This window comes from Miscanthus floridulus, chromosome 6, assembly GCF_019320115.1.
Source record: "Miscanthus floridulus cultivar M001 chromosome 6, ASM1932011v1, whole genome shotgun sequence".
In the NCBI taxonomy this organism is placed as follows: domain Eukaryota; kingdom Viridiplantae; phylum Streptophyta; class Magnoliopsida; order Poales; family Poaceae; genus Miscanthus; species Miscanthus floridulus.
This window is the reverse complement of record NC_089585.1, coordinates 22,856,169-22,875,358: the sequence shown is the minus strand read 5'-3', so window position 1 is coordinate 22,875,358 and position 19,190 is coordinate 22,856,169. Positions and strand designations below refer to the sequence as shown.

At 45.8% G+C, this 19,190-nt stretch overlaps 1 protein-coding gene across 1 annotated transcript; it reads right to left on the bottom strand.

Moving 5' to 3' along the window:
• Positions 1 to 4,626: 4,626 nt before the first annotated feature.
• Positions 4,627 to 6,708, bottom strand: LOC136457838 (transcription factor MYB2-like). Its single transcript, XM_066457842.1, has 2 exons — positions 6,098 to 6,708; positions 4,627 to 5,993 (listed from the first exon to the last, which is right to left on the bottom strand). The coding sequence occupies exons 1-2, from the start codon at positions 6,273 to 6,275 to the stop codon at positions 5,041 to 5,043; spliced, it is 1,131 nt and encodes a 376-aa protein (XP_066313939.1). The 5' UTR covers positions 6,276 to 6,708; the 3' UTR covers positions 4,627 to 5,040.
• Positions 6,709 to 19,190: the final 12,482 nt, after the last annotated feature.

The following is a 19,190-nucleotide window of genomic DNA, read 5'->3' as shown; positions in this document are numbered from 1 at the left end:
GTAGAGGCTGAGTCCATGGTGGTGGACGCGCTTGACGTCAAAGTGGAGTGGCTCAGTGAGGCGCGCTGGTGGCATTGCCGTGTACGCAGGCTCGGGCAACGTCGCGGACGACATCGAGGTCGGTGTTCGAGTGGCCATGGCGCTCAGCTGGGAGCGGCCAGGCGACAAGGTAGTGGAGGGCCATGGCCAGCGACGGCTGACCGGCGTGGCTGTGCAGCAGGGCAGGGCAGAGCAAGGAGGGAGAGGGATGGAGTGGCGGCGGCTATAGGGGGTCCGAGAGAGGCACCGGCTGCTGTGGCTTTTATAGCGCGAGGGTTAGGGCTTCTAGGGGGTGCCGATGATCCTCGGCGTCCGTGCACAGGCAGGGAGACGCGGTGCAAATCGAGGAGCGGAGCAGGCGAGGCGCGGGTGAGGGGCGCTGGCGTGCGCTTCGTGCAGCGTGCGAGCGGTGGGGGCGCTGGGAGCTACCCTCGTCTAGGGTTGGCAAGGGGCGCCTGGGGGCAAGGCTGGGCCAAGGCACTGGTGGGCCACGCGGCTAGCGAGCTGGGCCTATGGGGTGTGAGACAGGCCGGCGGGGCAAGGAGAGGGAGGGCTCGGTTGGGCTCCAGCAACTTGCTGGGCCGGTGCAGAAAGAAGGGGAAGTGAGGGAGTGCTGGGCCGGGCCAAGGCGTGAGGGGAGAGAAGAGAGAAGGGAATAGATTTTCCAATTTATGTTTAAATGGTTTTGAATTTGGATTTGAGAAGAATTCACCACATCTTGAGAAGGATTTCCAAGGTGAAATATAAGGCGGTGTTCAAGGAATCTTTTGGAGAGATTCATATAAACTCAAGACGAAATTTTCACGAGTGTTCGGATGGGAATTTTTCAGGGGATATTCGGTAAGACTCGAAGGGGAAATTTGGGGGAATCCGCATGGAGTTTGAATAGGAATTTCAAGAGAGGGGTATTGATGGTACCTGAGATGTGAGCTCCAAGAGGGGGCTCGAGATGATTTCCACTGGCGACTAGAGGAGAGGGTCTTTTCCTTTGTTCTCCTACTCCTAGGTCTTATATGTGCGTACCCGCATGTATTAACAACATGCTTACTCATCGTGGTGGTCTACTAGGGGTCTTAGGGTTTAGGGACTCCGGTCCAATGGTCGGCACAAATATAAATGGCAAGTCTAGGTTCTAGTGGGGTTCGGGATTATAGAGAGAGATTCATGGAAGACTCGAAATAATCCCGCGAGGATCACAAGGAGGTTGCTATGGGTTGTGCTCTCCAACATTAATCAAGACTCAAACACATGACAACTCAAAAACTCCGGCAATCACCTACAAACCATCTACATGTATGCAACGTCTTGTTAGCGAGTTGGACTCGTGTTTGACCTAGCAATTACATGTTTCACACATTGCAGGAAATTTTTTAAAAAGTTCGTATTTTTGGCTTTTACCAAAAACCTGGTTTGTTACACCACCAAGAGTAACAAACGAATCCCACAGCGAAACATGAACACCAAGTGCCTCTAGATGCAAACACTCAAGCGTGCACTTGGATTCTCTCCCAATCTCATAAAGATGATGAATCAATGATGGAGATGAGTGGGAGGGCTTTGGCTAAGCTCACAAGGTTGCTATATCAATGCAAATGGCCAATAGAGTGAGCTTGAGCCGGCCATGGGGCTTCAATAGAAGCCCCCATGAAATAGAGCCATTGTACCCCTTCACTGGGCACAACACGGGGTGATCGAACGCTCCAATCATATTGACCGGACGCTGGACCTCAGCGTCCAGTCACGCGATGCGTGCCACGTGTTCCCTCTCTTCAAATGTTGATCGCCCAATCTCAACGGTCAAGTGATGACCGGACGCAGCAGCTCAAAGTGACCGGACGCTGAACCCCAGCGTTCGGTCATTTCCAGTAAGCATCTAGAGATGACTTTTTATGACCGGACATGTCCGGTCATGCTCGACCGGACACACCCAGCGTCCGTTCACACGGCGACTTCCCGGTGCGCTGCCACATCAGCAGGATCGGGCGCACCCTGTCAGCGTTCGGTCAGAGACCGATGCTGCGCGCCCTTTGCTACCACTGACCGGACACGTTGGTCCAACCGAGACCAGTGTCCGGTCACTTACAGTGACCTCTGTCCTTTCTGTCTAGGGCGCCGGTGGCACCGTCGGACTATCCGCACTCTGCCGGTGAAGTTCCTAACCCTTGCTCAAATGTGCCAATCACCAAGTGTATCACCTTGTGCACATGTGTTAGCATATTTTCATAAATATTTTCAAGGGTGTTAGCACTCCACTAGATCATAAATGCATATGCAATGAGTTAGAGCATCTAGTGGCACTTTGATAACCGCATTTCGATACGAGTTTCACCACTCTTAATAGTACGGCTATCGAACCTAAATGTGATCACACTCTCTAAGTGTCTTGATCACCAAAATAAAATAGCTCCTACCATTTATACCTTTGCCTTGAGCTTTTATTTTTTCTTTCTTCTTTTCAAGTCCAAGCACTTGATCATCATCATGGCATCACCATCATCATATCATGATCTTCATTTGCTTCACCACTTGGAATATGCTACCTATCTCATGATCACTTGATAAACTAGGTTAGCACTTAGGGTTTCATCAATTCATCAAAACCAAACTAGAGCTTTCACCTGGGAGCTCGGAGGCTACACCCGTAGGTGTGCTCGCGCGTACCCGCTGTCAAGACAAAAATCCCCCAGACGATTCTACCTGAATCGCCAAGGGGCTTGGGGGCTCCTGTCGGGTTCATAAACCCGAGGTCCCTCATGGACCGGCTTCCCAACAAAGGCTCGGCCCAGCAGACAATGTTGCAAACAACGTGCAACTCCTGGGCCTTCCCAAATACCTAAAACGATAGGCCAGAAGGACGATCCAATCTCCGGCCGGAAGACCTAGCCGAGGAGGAACGACGCCTGCTTCTGACTCCGGCCCGCCTCTCCGATCGGAAGACCTCACTAAAGAGGAACAATGCTCGCCTCTGACTCTGGCCCACCTCCGGACGGCCTCTCCAACCGGAAGGCCTGACCAAACCCCACTTTCGACTCCGACCTGCGTCTCCGACCGGGGATGTGCCGAACCCCTGCTTACAGCTCTTCTCCGACTGGCACAATCAGAGCCAACTGGGACCAACTGACCAGGGACGCCCGCTCGGTGTGGACCAGGAAGCGGACGGAGAAAGTAAGGCAGAGCACTCAAGTCAAACTGCAATACCGAGGACCGTACCCTGTATACCTGCAGGACAGTACCAACAGGGCATGTCAGAAGGGTACCCTGCAGCCTTCCTGGCATGTCAGAAACCCAAGCAGTGTTATGGGCGCCGATATTTACCCTACAGTGTTGTGGGCGCCATCAACTCCCATACTAGACAAACACGGTTAGCCCCCCCCCCCCATGCCTCTGGGCATCAATAGTATTGTGGGCGCTGGCATTTACCCTATCAGGCGAACACGAAAAATCCCCTTACATGCCTCTGGGCATCAACAGTGTAGCAGGCACCGACATCTGCCATACTAGAAGAGGACGACGCAACCTCCCACCTACATCTGACATTAACAATGTTATGGCCGCCTAGAATCCTCTTGTACCCGACGGCGTGGGCAACAAGACTTAGCATACGTACACACTCCCTCTCTCTTGTAAAGCCGCCCCCTTCATCTATAAAAGGGGATACGCTCTCTCCCAACAGATAGATCGATCAGTTCATTCATGCACCACAACAGAACCACTAGGTTCAAACCTCGAACACACGCTCGAACACTTAGCACATAGCGGAGCTCCCATCGCTCTCGGCCTTTCAAACCGGAGTCCGACCGGACCTCTTGTACCCCTATCTTTCTCCCTTCTGGTTATAACCCACAGTAAACTTCAAGCACCTAGACTCAGGAATAAAGTCACCGACCGACTCAAACTGGACGTAGGGTACGTTGCCTGAACTAGTATAAACCCCGTGTCATTGAGTGCTAGGCCACATCCGATCATAAGATCACAACGTACAGCAAAACTATAAATATTTACATGTTGATTATTTTCTGCACCCACAGAAGCTAAGTTGGCTTAGCTGGGTGTTAAAAGATAACCCTAGCTGAGGGAACAAAAGGGGGGTACGTACGCCCCTATTGTGGGTTCAAAATCCAAGAGCTCTCTCCGTGGCCATGAATTATTACACTCTAATAAATCCACGGACAAACGCAGTCTAAACCCGAGTGAGCTTGATCGATCATCCCATCCCGATCCCTCGAAAAAGCAGTTGCCACCAGCTGTAACTTGGCAACCACACGGCCGGCGACGACGACGGAGAGAATCGATCTCGAAGCGACATGTCATTGCCGACTTTCCCTGGCGAGCAGGCACGTACGATCGAGACCATCCCGATCGCTCACGTACGTATCGATCCATCCATCTGAACCTGACCTGAGAGACGACGTTATTACACCACCCACCACGTACGCAACCCCACCAACACAAACCACACCACATCCATCTCGCGGACCTCTCGGTCGATCGATCACTTGGGGACAACGACCTCTCCTCAAGTCCTGATCGATCGAAGAACCCAGCACGACCTTTCATCTCTTTGAGTAACGGACGAAGCAGAACGCATGAATGAATTGTGAAATAAAAACCAATCGAAGGAATAACACACACATGTACGTGAATTATACGGGCCACTAATAAAAGTGACAAGTGACAACACGTGTACGCACATACATGCGTACGTGCACCATCAAACTACATCTCTACTACACAAACCACGATCGAACGATCGATCAAATTAACATAACAGCAAGAAATATCTCGATCGATCGATCGATCAACGGAACGGCGCCTAAGATGGATTTTGGATCGCCACTGACGCATCTAGCTAGCTCCACTAATTTAACTAGTGTGACATCTCGATCATCGCTTTGGGAGAGAGACGTCGCAAGAAGCAACCTGCTGCACCCATCATCATCCTTCTAGCTATAGTCTATAGCTAGGCTTTATCGAGCTAGCAACCTCTCGATTCGATTGCTTCTAGATTCCTCCTCCCCATTGATGTTGATGATCACCGAGCCTCCTCGCCGACGCCTGGACGACGAGCTCGTCCGTCCGCCACGACGATGACGGGCGCCCGTAGTCGGCGTCGCCGCCACCGCCCATGGCGCCGCCGCAGCTGTTGTGGTCGACACTGCCGCCGCCGCCCATCATCGTCATCATGGTGCCGCCGGCGCACGTTGAGTTGAGGTAGTCCAGCAGCGTCGTGTCCGAGTACACGTCGCTGTCGGCCGGCCCGAGTTCCAGCCCGTCCAGGCCGAGGCTCTCCAGCGCGGCCGCGTCGTCGAACGACACGCCGGCGCCGTCGAGGTCGGTGGTGTAACTGTAAGGGCCGTAGCCGTACTGGTCGACCCAGCTCAGTTCGGAGAAGCAGGGCACCGGCGGGAGCGCGGCGGCCGAGGTTGACCCGGACGTCGTCGACGTGCTCGGGCTCGGGTCGACCGGGTACCGCTGGTAGTAGTGGCCGCCGTGGCTGCCGCTACCTGCCGCCGGCTCGTGGGTCGTCGGGTCCTGCTCATGGCTGCCGCCGTGGATCGGCGAGGAAGACGAGGCCATGCAGGCTACGTGCGAGGGGTGCAGCGGCGGCGGCGGCGGCAGCTCGCCGTGGTGGTGGTGCGCGGACGACGTGGCGGCCATCTTCTCCAGCAGGCGCGGCATCCAGTAGCAGCGGACGGCGTCGCGGAAGACGGCGCTGTTGGCGTCCACCCGGAGCTGCCGCGCCTGCTTCTGCACCCGCGTCCGCCAGTAGTTCTTGATCTCGTTGTCCGTCCGCCCTGGCAGGTGCTGCGCGATCCTCGACCACCTGTTTCCCCACTTGGAATGGAGCTCAAGGATGAGGAGCTGCTCCTCCGGCGTGAGATTGCCGCGCTTGATGTCCGGCTTGAGGTAGTTGAGCCACCTGAGCCGGCAGCTCTTGCCGGTCCTCTTCAACCCTAATTGAAGCATATGCAGCACATCAAGACGAGGAGATTCCCTAGCTTAATTAATCGAGACTCGAGAGTGAGCAATGGAATCGGACTACATACAACATACTCACCGGAGCAGCGGGCGAGGAGATTCCAGCGGCCCTCGCCGTGGCAAGCAATGTAGTTCATGAGGAGGTTGTCTTCCTCAAGCGTCCAGGGGCCTCTCCTGAGCTCCATCATCATCTCCTGATCCTCATGGTGCTTGCTGCTCGTCACTGCAGCAGCCATGGTCCCTTTCCTCTGAGACATTATTGTGGCCTGTCTCCTTGCATGCACCTTCTAAGGTGAGTGATGAATGATGAACCCCTTGGAGGGTGCAACCTATACTCTACTTATAGATGCATATATATAGCCATGCACTAGCACTAGCACCTACCTTAAAGTTGTGGGTGGGTGTTTGTAGATGTAGGGATTGGAAAAGAAAAGGTAGGAGATGATCAGTTAGAAGAAGAAGAACAAGAAGTTGAGAGGAGGAGGGACCTAGCTGCATGCAGAGACAGAGAGAACTTATTGGTGGCTTCCCTTTTATAATGACTTGTGGCAATCATATGCAGGGATGCCTCATGAGAGGGAAGCTGATGCTGATCCCAAGTCCTAAGATTTGAGGACTTGTAGGAGAGAGTGGTTTGGTAGCTACCTTAGCTTCTTGTGCTTGGAGGAGGCAAGGGGAAAAAGGGGCAACACCTTCCGGTGTGTGTGTGAGAGAGAGAAAGAGAAGAGGAGGAGGCTTTGCTGAAATAGCACTGCCCACCCTTTAGATTCTTCGCTACATGAAGCGTGTTTGACTGAACAATTTGTCACCCTTGCACTCCTGGGATTAGACGAGAGAGGGGGAGTGACATGGAGAGATGTGCGAATTGTTGGATGTACACATCTCTGCTGGAGAGGAGGTGAACCACCTCCTTCCTTTTGCGCTCAATCACTGAAATAAACAAATCACGAAAAATACAGACACGCCAAATAATATTCCTCGACTTATGTATTTTTTAGTGCATATATATTATTCTTTGGGATAAGATCCTGTCCAAAACCGAAACGTACATGAATCCTATAGAATCACATTTTATTTATTATTATTCTTAAATCATTGCTGTGTTTTTCCAAAAGAAGCATATCTTTACAACTAAAACATACGGATTGTCAACATCTACCCGGCAGGACCAAAACACTCATGCGATCCATATCCGGCAGGCAAATAATCACCGCATCTCATGCGATCCCAGGCAAATAATCACTGCATGGAGACACCGGAAGACAAGTAAATAAAATGGAATAAAACTCACGGAATCACCGGCAGGCAAATAATCACCGCATGGAGACACTAGAAGGCAAGTAAATAAAATGGAATAAAATGGAAAGAGAATTATGGGAAGAGAAAGAAATTTATTGGAATATCACCACGCAATGATCATGATCGTGATCCAAATCTCGTTCGTCGTCCTTCGCGTTGCGTGTTGACAACAAATACTTTTTTTCTCTATCTCTATCTCTACAACTAAAATATACGGATTGTCAACATCTACCCGGCAGGACCAAAACATTCATGTGATCCATATCCGGCAGACAAATAATCACCACATGAAGACACTGGAAGGCAAGTAAATAAAATGAAATAAAACTCACGGAATCACCGGCAGACAAATAATCACCGCATGGAGACACTGGAAGGCAAGTAAATAAAATGGAATAAAACGGAAAGAGAATTATGTGAAGAGAAAGGAATTTATTGGAATATCACCACGCAATGATCACGATCGTGATTCAAATCTCGTTCGTCGTCCTTCACGTTGTGTGTTGACAACAAATATTTTTTCCCAAAAAATGAATTATTGCCATGCCATGCGGGCTAGGATATTATAAGTCCGAGTATACATATTTTGGCAAGACAGAGCATGGATAAATTCAATTCTATGCCTAGCAATAAATTTTCAACCTTTGAGGCAACTGATGTTTGTCGTAACTTTCAGACAACAAGCTCCAAGCCTAACTTTTATTTCAGATTCATTACGATAATAAATGTGTTTCTAGACATTATCATGGTATAATACACGTGAAAAATTGAATTGATATATTATTGATTTTGACTTGGCTAACAAACATCTCATTCAATTTATGTTGCACCCGTTGTAATGCACGGACACTCATCTAGTAATACTATGACATTCAGATGTTTATATTATTCACTCAAGCTGCTGAACCTATGATCGACACTGAACTATCTTGAATCAGAACAACATGGTGCATAATAGTTTACCAATTTGGACTGAATCCATCTGGCCAGTGCTAGTCTACCTCAAGCAAAGAATAACCAATCAATCAGGGAGACTTCTGCTGGCAAAGCATGTAGCTTTTTGCACTTCTGTTTTTTCTCAAAAAGCCAATGAAACACTAAGCTTTGGAGACAGCACCCTGGGAAGTAAGCAAAGATTAGGTAGGAATGCTTGCACATGTTTCCCGGGTAAACAATAAAATATTCGTAGAACCTAATGATTTTTGACCTAACCGTCAGGCAGGCCAGGCATGCTGGTAAAAAAATTAATTCAAAGGTTTAGCTAGCTTGAATAGTTTGTCAATGATGCTGCCACAGTTGCATGAATGGCATTGAGCTGTGGCGGTCAAATAATCCTTGTGTTTCACCTAATTTGTGTCCGAAGTGGTTGTTTTGCGGCTTCCCAATTAGCATCCTTCTTGACTGAATTTTCTGTACAACAAAGCATACTCTAAAGTTCTGAAGAGAAGTACTTGGAGCATGCGTGAATGTACTTGAAAACATATAGTCAAATAAAAGGTCACTGCGTCATGCACAAGAAAAATGAACAAATCATATTAATATGGTTAAGTTGGATCAAATCATAATAAGTTCATAAAAGTGTAAACAAGGTATAACACAACGATTGGAAGTGTACATTCAACTTAGGTGTTGTAATGGATCCCAGAGATCAGGTCTAGAACCTTTACCCTTTGGGTTAGGTCTAAACCCGTACGTACTTCTCAAATGAAACTAAAAAATCCTATGAAAGATTAGGAATCCAACCATCAATTTAATAGACTAGCAATTATTGACAATAATAGTCAAAGGATTCTAAGGCCCTGTTTGGATAAACTAAGACTAGTGATTAGAAAGGACTAGTGATCAGCTGACTAGTGATAAATTTAGTCTTGTTTAGATCAGTGCCGGTCCTAGAATTATAATGGCCCTCTGGCGATCTTGTTGTAACGGCCCCTCTTGACCATGTATAAAATCTTATAATATATAGATGTTAATTTTACTTGCAAAACGAAAGCAAATTCAATAACATATTTTTAATTTAACATGTCTGATAATTATCGAGGAACAATATAGATTAAGGAATATATTTGTAGATGTATGATAATTATCGAGGAATAATGTAGATTAAAAAAATAATATATTCGTTTTCTTTTCTCACCCATGACAAATGTTTCTTAGGTAATATTATAAAATTCTAACATGTAAATTAGAAGAAAAATATGACTATATGGGTACAAAGTATTAGAAGTCTGGAATACTATACAAATAATTAATTTGAATTAAAAATAAAAAGGAAAAAATACCTTGGACCTAAACAACTAATCGGTGATCGTAATTCATAAGAAGAAAAGAATCAAGATGTCGTCGTCGTGGAGCCCTACCTGGTCGCCGTCCTCGTGCGCCGTGTCCGTGTCTCCGGCAGTCTAGCTCTTCGCGGCGGCGCGGCTCGTCAGCTCCGCACGTGTAAGGCGCACGTCCCGTACTCACGATCAGAGTGTGTTGTGTGCAGCGTGACTCCTCGCCTCCTCTCTACCCGAGGGCCGTGGGGAAAGGAAACTAGGAAAGAAATGTCAATGTTGTCTTTTTTGGACCGTCCAGCCAGTTCTATGTCTCTCTTCTTATTAGTTTGCTAATGCCTAATGAACTATAGGACCGAGGATTTATATACTTGGGCTTGGGCCCCTCCTCCGCTTGGACCCTCGATCATCACATCTCGTGGCCTACCCTTAGGGCCGGCACTGGTTTAGATCTCTGGGCTAATAAATACTAGCTAGCATCACAACAGAAAGTTGTTAATACCCCTGAGTTGATTTGGCACGTCAACTTCCCGCGCACGGACACCTTCTGTCCCCGCCGTGTGGTTGCCCCTGTGTGCAGTCGCGGAGGCAGGACACTATGACAGGATATTCCAAAAATAATTTTCTCCAAAACAATAAGAGCCAATAGCACTGGTAGAACTAAATATTTTAGTATACACAATATATATTCTTTGTGTCACAGATAATATGGGTATTCTTTGTATTTTTTTTGCGATCTAGTGGAACTTTAGCCCTTGATAGTTGGGTTTGATGGACCAGTGAGCTAACAACTAGTCTAGACCTTGGCTAAACTTTAGCCCATCTATTAGTCCACCTGTTTGGATCCTCAAGAGAAGTTTAGCAACTAGCTATTAGCTCAAGGGATCCAAACAAGCCCTAAAACAACCCCTTCTTCAATTATAAAAAGAATGTAAATAACCACGTAATCTTCATCTATAGTACTCACTAACGCCATTATGAAAAATAAACTAAAGTAACCCTCTAATTATATATATATATATATATATATATATATATTATCTACCAATTTAATTATTAAAAATAATCTACAGTTGCCCTTAAATCTCCACCTAAATTAGCTGCCTTGCCATGACCAAAAAATAATTTCAAAAAATCATATATATGTCTCTAAATCACCCACTTATGCCATTATATTGATATAAGGAAAAAAACTCCAGGTATACATATTATGTGTCACCATGTGAACCACGTGCATATGTATATACTCCCTCCGTCACAAAAAGAATAAAATTCTTGCATCAAGAAAAGTCAAACAATACTGAGTTCGATCAAATATATATAAAAAACTACTATTTATATTGTGTAATAAGTATTACTAGATTAATTTTAAAACATATTTTCATTATAAATCTATTTTTAAAAATATAACTATTGATACTATTTTCTATCAACCTAGTCAAACTTAGGATTATTTGATTCCTTGAGAACCGAGATTTTCATTCTTTTAGGATGGAGGGATTATATGCAGTAAGCAATGAGGATCTCAATTTATATGTTAAACGCATAGCTGAAGTCAAGATTTCAACAAAACACATGTAAAATACATACGGAGGTTCAACGAAAAGGGAGAATCTATATGAATGAGGATGGGAAATCAGATAAAGTTATTGGTAATTAAAGTTTATCACACCTAGATAAATATAAGAGAGAGTAAATATAAGTTTTGTTAGAATATTAACAAAAATAAAAAATAACTACATGTGGGCCTTGTATTTATCCATACACAAACCTTATGTTTTCATAACACATACAGAGCATGGGTTTGATGGACCAGTAATAAGCTCAAAATTGCCAATACAACCTAGCTGCCTACCAAATTTCGGTTGATATAGGGATGTTCATTTCTGTCATTTTTTACGGGAAACAGGAGGGGCGCGCCCCTACTGAAATTTTATTAGCAAAATAAAACAGAACAGAGCAATACAGAATAGAGAAAAAAGAGTACAAGGGGTATGGGGGTTCAAGATACAAAAAAAAGGTGAGGAAAAAATGAGAAGGACTAAAAAGATTAAACAAGGTTGTTTAACCATAATTGAATTCTAGGGAAGTAGCTCCTTTTTGCGCGAAGCGGAAGTATCACAAATTCAGATTTGAAAGCTCTTGACGCCTCCTGGAGGGAAGGAGGTTTATTACTGAAAATAAGACCATTTCTCATATGCCAAATTGTCCAGCTCATTAAGATGACGACAATGGGACTTGGAGCTGTCTTCTGAAGCTGTCAAGGCATTGCAGTAGGTCACCCTGATGGTTCACATGAAGTCCAATCTGGTTCCAGCATGCCTCAGCAAAAGGGCAGCTTATAAGGAGGTGAAATAGTGATTCTTCAGTCATGTTGTTGCAAAGGACATAATTGTAATCCTATAGCTCCATGTTCTTCCTTCTCAATAGTTCCCTGGTGCTAAGTTTGTCCTTTAAGATTAACCAGAAGACTTTGTGCACAAGAGCATTTCCATATCCCTTTGAAACTTGGATGTATTACTCTATGCCCACTTAGCTGCTTGTATGCTTTGGCAACTGAGAATCTTCCAAAATTCCAAATGCAAGTTCACAAATCATTATTCTCATTCAATTGTAGAGAGTTTAGGTCTTGCTAAAGCTGAGCTAGTTGACTAAATGCTTCTTGGGAGAGCGATAAGTTGAAGAGATCTAAAATATTGTTCATATTTTTAGCTTCAGCCAGCACTGTAGTATTAGACTTGCTGAAAGAGTGAAGCTCCATGTAGGATAACATTGGCACTTTTCCATTCCAAATATTTGACCATAAGTAACAAGTTTTGCATTGTTGATGTTTACCATTGCCATACCTTTGAATTTATCTAAGAGCTTGAAGATGTCCCTCCACCAAAAGAATCATTTGTTAGCCCTTGATGGCAAGCTTCCAGATTCATAATAGCTTTCCCAAATGAGAGCAACCCATGGGATGTCTTCCCTATTGAAGAATTTCGTTAGATGCTTTAGAAGTAATGCCTCATTTTGTATTTGAAGGTCAATTACTCCTAGTCCTCCTTCCTCTTTTGCTTTGCATATATCAGTCCAAGTAGCTTTAGGCCTTTGTTTTGCATTTAGGTCAGCCCCCTCCAAAGGCAATTTTTTGGTATTTATCAATCTGTGCTCTCATTGTTTTGTGGACTGCAAAGGTGCTCATATAGAAAGTAGGGAAGGCTGAGAAAACTGAGTTGGTCAATTCAAGTCTTCTAGCCTGGTTTAGGAAGGTTGAAGTTGCAACTTACCTCCTTTCACACCTGCTGACCAAGGGGGAGAAGTCCATAACTTTTGGCTTTGTAAGGCCCAGGGGTAAACCAAGATAAGTGAATTGCAGTGATCCCTTTTCAAAGTTGAAAGTTGTTACAAGGTGTTCTAGCCTTTGTTCTTGAAGATTGATGGGTACCATGATTGATTTGCTATAGTTTACCTTTAATCCTATTGATTCACTGAATGAATGTAGAAGAACCTTCAGAGTCATCAGTTGTCTACTACATGCTTCCATGATTATGAGTGTGTCATCAGCATATTGGACTATGGGGAAGTCATTGGTGCATCTAATTGGAAGAGGCAGCTTTAGTAAGTTCATGTGTCCTTGGCCTTATTAAGAATTGATTATAAGAGATCTGCCACAAGTACAAATAGAAGGGGTGAAAGTGGGTCACCCTATATAACTCCTCTTCTACAGTGAAGAACCTTTCCTGGTTTTCCATTCAGTAGTACTGAAGAAGTTCTAGAGCCTAGAATTTCTTTGATCCATCTATTCCATTTGTCACACCAAAACCTTTTGCCTTTAATACTTGGATAATAGCTTCATGTTCTAATTTGTCAAATGTCTTTTCAAAGTCAAGCTTTAGGATGATTAGTTGCCTTTTTTATTTATGACACAGGTGTAGATACTCCAATGCCCATGCTAGATAATCTTGTATTGTTCTAGTTTTGATGAATCCATATTGATTCTGGTTAATGATTTTTTTGATTAATTTCTGAAGCCTATTTGCCAGAACCTTGGTGATGAGCTTGAAAGAGGTATTGAACAGAGAGATTGGTCTGTAATCTGTAGCTACAGTTGGACCATCCTTTCTTGGAACAAGTGCTATATGTGATGAATTTATGCTTCTCAAACAAATCTCCTCTTCATATAATGTTTCAAATAGATTGTTGTAATCTGGAGCTATTAGAGGCCAACATCCTTTGATGAACTCATTGTTAAAGCCATCTAGGCCAAGGGATTTGTTGTTTGGGAGTTCAGCTAATATGTTGCCAATCTCTTGTTTGCTAAATGGAGCCTCTAATTCATTGAGTGAAACATTGTTGGTCAAGAGATTGTCCAGATTATATAGCATGCTTTTAAATTCTGATCTACCAAGCCTATCCTTGAAAGTTTCCCATAGGATCTATCGACTAAAGATGCTCGATAGTCCACCGAGAGGTATACCCACAATGGTAGATTTGTCATAGAGGTGAGCGAGATCAGGAGCGAGATGGTGACAAGACACAAGATTTAGACAGATTCAGACCATCAGTTTGACATAATACCCTAACCCTTGTCCCGTCGATTTGTATTGGCTATCGTATATGATTGCGTGTGTTTTGATGGGTCCCCTACCTGCCCTATATAGCCCAGGGTAGGGTTACATGCTAACCAGGTCTAAGTCTAATCGGGTAAGAAATAATCTTTACATGGAATATTACATTCGACATATCCTAACAGATCCTGTGTTATCTTTAGGATGTCATCGAGGTGTCTTGCAGCATGCGCCAGGCAGTGCTGTGCGCCGCAAGCCTTTGTCTTCTGGGCCGGACTGTCCCTATTGGTGCGGCCCATGTGCATTGCCATGGGTACCTAGGGTCAGACCCCCCATGGCTAGTCCCCGAGCGCCTTGTATCTGTTTGGTGATACCGTCTTGGTTAAGTTCGAGTAGTTTGTCATGAAGCTGATCAGCTTAACTGACGATCCGAGCATTGTAAATGAAAGCCGACCAGTTTAACTAGTGGCCTAGGCGGTGAAAGTAAGCGTCGATCAGCTTAACTGGCCTATCGACCTATGAGGGCAGCTGTCGGCCAGTTGAAATGACCAGTAGATCTCGAACTCATCCAAGTGAGGCTCGCCAATAGGATGTAAGGAGCTTAAGATGAAAATTTGAAAATTCTTGGTCGGTGAAGTGTAGACACTTAAGTACCAATTGTGATTACGCTAATGATGTGATCATTAGAGCAGAGCAAAGGCATTAAGTGATAGACATCATTTAGTTTTGAAACATCATGAAGAAGAAGCAGTACATGCACCGCAAGGTGCAGTGTACACACTGCAGTCCCTGAGCCTGCTAGAAGATAAAGAATGAATCTTGTAGCAGGGTCAAAGAAATGTCTTGAAAGCTTATCAATGTCATCTGTCATGTACTTATCAAGGCCCCAGACGTGCTGCCCAAGATTAACACCCTGATTCGAACAGCGTGGAGCAACTTGATAGCACACCGATGAGACGTTGTAAAATTCGACTACCAAGGAAGTCCCCAGCTTAGCTGGCAACTCATGCACGAAGAATCCAAATGCCGAGGAGTCCCTAGCTTAGCTGGCAACTTTTGCACGAAGAATCCAAATGTCGAGGAGTCCCCAGCTTAGATGGCAAGCCCCCAGCGTAGTTGATGATGAAGCGATGAATAATCCGACCAGCTGGTCGGTGAATAATCGAGCATCGAGCAGCCCAACCAACTGGTCGGCAGCGAAGTGAGCACCGAATAGTCTGACCAACTGGTTGGCGACGAAGTCCATGAATCTAGCGGTCTGACCAGTTGATCGACGGAGAAGTCCGACTGCCAGGTGGTGCGACCACCCAGACGATGATCCTTTTGTCCTTCCTAGGTGATCCAGTCCCCGAGCGTAAAAAATAAGCTCATTGACTAAACCAGGCCCCTACAATACAAATATGTAGAATAGGTAGTACATGATGTAAAAATAAAATATATAAACTCGGCGATGAAGGTAGCAGAGCGGAGTAGATAAACATTATGTTTGTATGAAGTGTTCATATTTTAAATTTGAGTAATTCACTTTCAGTTGGTTCTATATCGCGTCACAAGCCCTGACTAGCCCAAACTCTATAGCACAGAGTGGCTGGCACCCATGTACGCGTAAGAGAGAGAGAGCGTCGCCAAGGACCCGCTACTGACTGTCCATAACATAGAGTGTGGCTCGTGCACGTGTAGGAGCGAAGTCGAGGACAGGGTCATCTCTGGACAACACGAATGAGAACATGGCTGGTCGGTGAGTTGGTGGAGAACATATGGAGTATCTTAAAGATATTACGCATGGCGAATAACTAGAGAAATAATAATTGGAGAAGCATAGTGAAAACTCAAAGAAAATAATTGGAGAAACACGATGAAAGCTTTATTAAATATGAAAGGGTACTTATCTTTAGTCAGAGCGTCTGATCGGCAGCGTTTGATGTTATCTGATCGGCGTCGACGAAATTGCCCGACCCTCGAGCTTTCCGACCTGTCGTCATGGCGGCGATCGCGGTCATCATGGCACCATTCTTCGTGGCGATCATCATTACGACATGGTAGGCGAGTGGACCGAGAAATCCGAGTGATGTCATCCCTGTGGTGCTGGTTGGCCTTAGGCAGATCTGATTTAGGGAGATCATTGATGTAGCCGCAATCGATTTGATTGACGACTGAGTGGAGTAGTCAGCGTGTCATGATGTCCGAGCAGATGGCTCGCTTGATGGCTTGGGTGGCTCACTTAGCTGCTCGCTGCAGTCGGACGGGTTGGTGTGGTCAGAAAACTTGTTCGATGGCTTGGAAGCTCATCTCGGTGATCATGTCGACGTCGGAGAGCTTTGTCAACACAAGATGTGTCGATGTCAAGTATCATCAGGTAGTCAACGAAGGCCGCCATGATCAGCAGGCCACATTGAAGATGAATGGTTGATCCTAGTGATGACCTTGACGGAGTCTAGGGAATTGGGGCTGAGTAGCAGCAGTGCCTCATGCGCACATGTATAAATTTGTGCACATCTTGGTATCTTCTGGGTCGAGTAGTCGTTGGATCTATCGGCGCAGGGTTGTCCTGCATGGGCTGGATGACCTCCCCATCACCGTTGGTGTTAATGACCCAGCTGATGGAATCGACCGTGAAGGATTGGCCGGGCCTAGGAGCAAACAGAGAGCTTGGGAGACGTACCATCTGGCCTACCATGGGATTAAGCGCACACCCCTATCTAGCACGCCAACTGTTGACTAAAGATGCTCAGCAGACCACCGAGGGGTACACCCATGAGGGTAGATTTTTCGTAGAGGTGAGCGAGATCAAGAGCGAGATGGTGAAAGCTCTAATTTGGTTTTGGTGAATTGATGAAACTCTAAGTGCTAACCTAGTTTATCAAGTGATCATGAGATAGGTAGCACATTCCAAGTGGTGAAGCAAATGAAGATCATGATATGATGATGGTGATGCCATGGTGATGATCAAGTGCTTGGACTTGAAAAGAAGAAGGAGAAAAACAAAAGGCTCAAGGCAAAGGTATAAATAGTAGGAGCTATTTTGTTTTGGTGATCAAGACACTTAGAGAGTGTGATCATATCTAGGTTTGATAGTCGTACTATTAAGAGGGGTGAAACTCGTATCAAAATTCGGTTATCAAAGTGCCACTAGATGCTCTAACTCATTGCATATGCATTTAGGATCTAGTGGAGTGCTAACATCCTTGAAAATATTTGTGAAAATATGCTAACACATGTGCACAAGGTGATACACTTTGGTGGTTGGCACATTTGAGCAAGGGTTAGGAACTTCACCGGTGGAGTGTCCACCCGTAGAGTGCGGACAGTCCGACGGTGCCACCAGCGCCCTAGACAGAAAAGACGGAGGTCACTATAAGTGATCGAATGCTGGTCTTTGTAGGACCAGCGTGTTCGGTCAGTAGCAGCTAAAGAAGCGCAGCGCCGGTCATCGACCGGATGCTGGCGCTGAAATGACCGGATGCTGGCTGGCTGCGTCTGGTCACACTGACATGGTCATGCACAGAGGAGTCGCCGTGTGACCAGACGCTAGGTGTGTCCGGTCGAGCATGACCGGACATGTCCGGTCATGAAAAGTCGTCTCTGGATGCTTACTGGAAACGACCGGATGCTAGGGTTCAGCGTCCGGTCACTTTGAGCCGCAGTGTACGGTCGTCACTTGACCGTTGAGATCGGGTGATCAACATTTGAAGAGGGGATACGTGGCACGCATCGCGTGACCGAACACTGAGGTCTAGCGTCCGATCGATATGACCAGAGCGTCCGATCACCCCATGTTGTGCCCAGTGAGGGGGTACAATGGCTCTATTTCATGGGGGCTTCTATTTAAGCCCCATGACTGGCTCAAGCTCATTCTCTTGTCCATTTGCATTGACACAGCAACCTTGTGAGCTTAGCCAAAGCCCTTCCACTCATCTCCATCATTGATTCATCATCTTTGTGAGATTGGGAGAGAATCCAAGTGCATTGCTTGAGTGTTTGCATCTAGAGGCACTTGGTGTTCGTGTTTCGCTGCGGGATTCGCTTGTTACTCTTGGTGGTTGCCGCCACCTAGATGGCTTGGAGCAGCGAGGATCGTCGAGCGGAGAGTGGTGATTGTCTTCGGCTCCGATCATGGTGATTGTGAGGGGTTCTTGACCTTTCCCCGACGGAGAGCTAAAAGGTACACTTGTGTGATCCTCATCTTGTGTTGGTTGTGTGGCACCCTATTGAGGGTTTGGCGTGTGATGCCAATTAGCTCGAGAACCTCCAAGTGAGTGAATCGCCACAACGAGGAGTAGCTTACCGGCAAGCAAGTGAACCTCGGTAAAAAATCATTGTGTCATCATTTGATTTCGAGGTGATTGGTCTTCATTGTTATTCATTCTTGTGATTGATTGGCTCCTTCCTCGACATGGCAGTATAACGTTCTTGCTCACTCTCATTACATTACCGTAAACTAGTTATCAAGCTCTTTAGTGTAGCTAGTTGTGAGAGCTTGTTAGTTTGGTTAGTGTGGCTCTTTAGTTAGCTTTTGGGAGCACACTAACTCAGTGTAGTGTCATAGCTATTGTGTGGATAGAAACTATATAAACTAGAATTGTGGTAGGTGGCTTGCTATTTTAGTAGGCTAGCGCAACACTTGCTTCGCCTCAAAATTGTCTAACCGGTTTATTAAGTGTTGTTGTAGAAATTTTTAATAGGCTATTCACCCCCCCCCCCTCTAGCCATTAAGACCTTTCAGATGGTGACAAGACACAAGATTTAGACAAGTTTAGGCCATCAGCTTGATGTAATACCCTAATCTTGTGTCCCATCGGTTTGTATTGGCTATCGTATTTGATTGCGTGTGTTTTGAGGGGGTCCCCTATCCGTCTTATATAGCCCGGGGGTAGGGTTACATGCCGATCAGGTCTAAGTCTAATCGGGTAAGATACAATCTTTACATGGAATATTATGTTCGGCATATCCTAACATATCTTGTGTTATAATCAAGATGTCGCCGAGGTATCTTGCGGCTTGCGCCGAGCAGTGCTGTGCGCCGCAAGCCTTTGTCTTGTGGGCC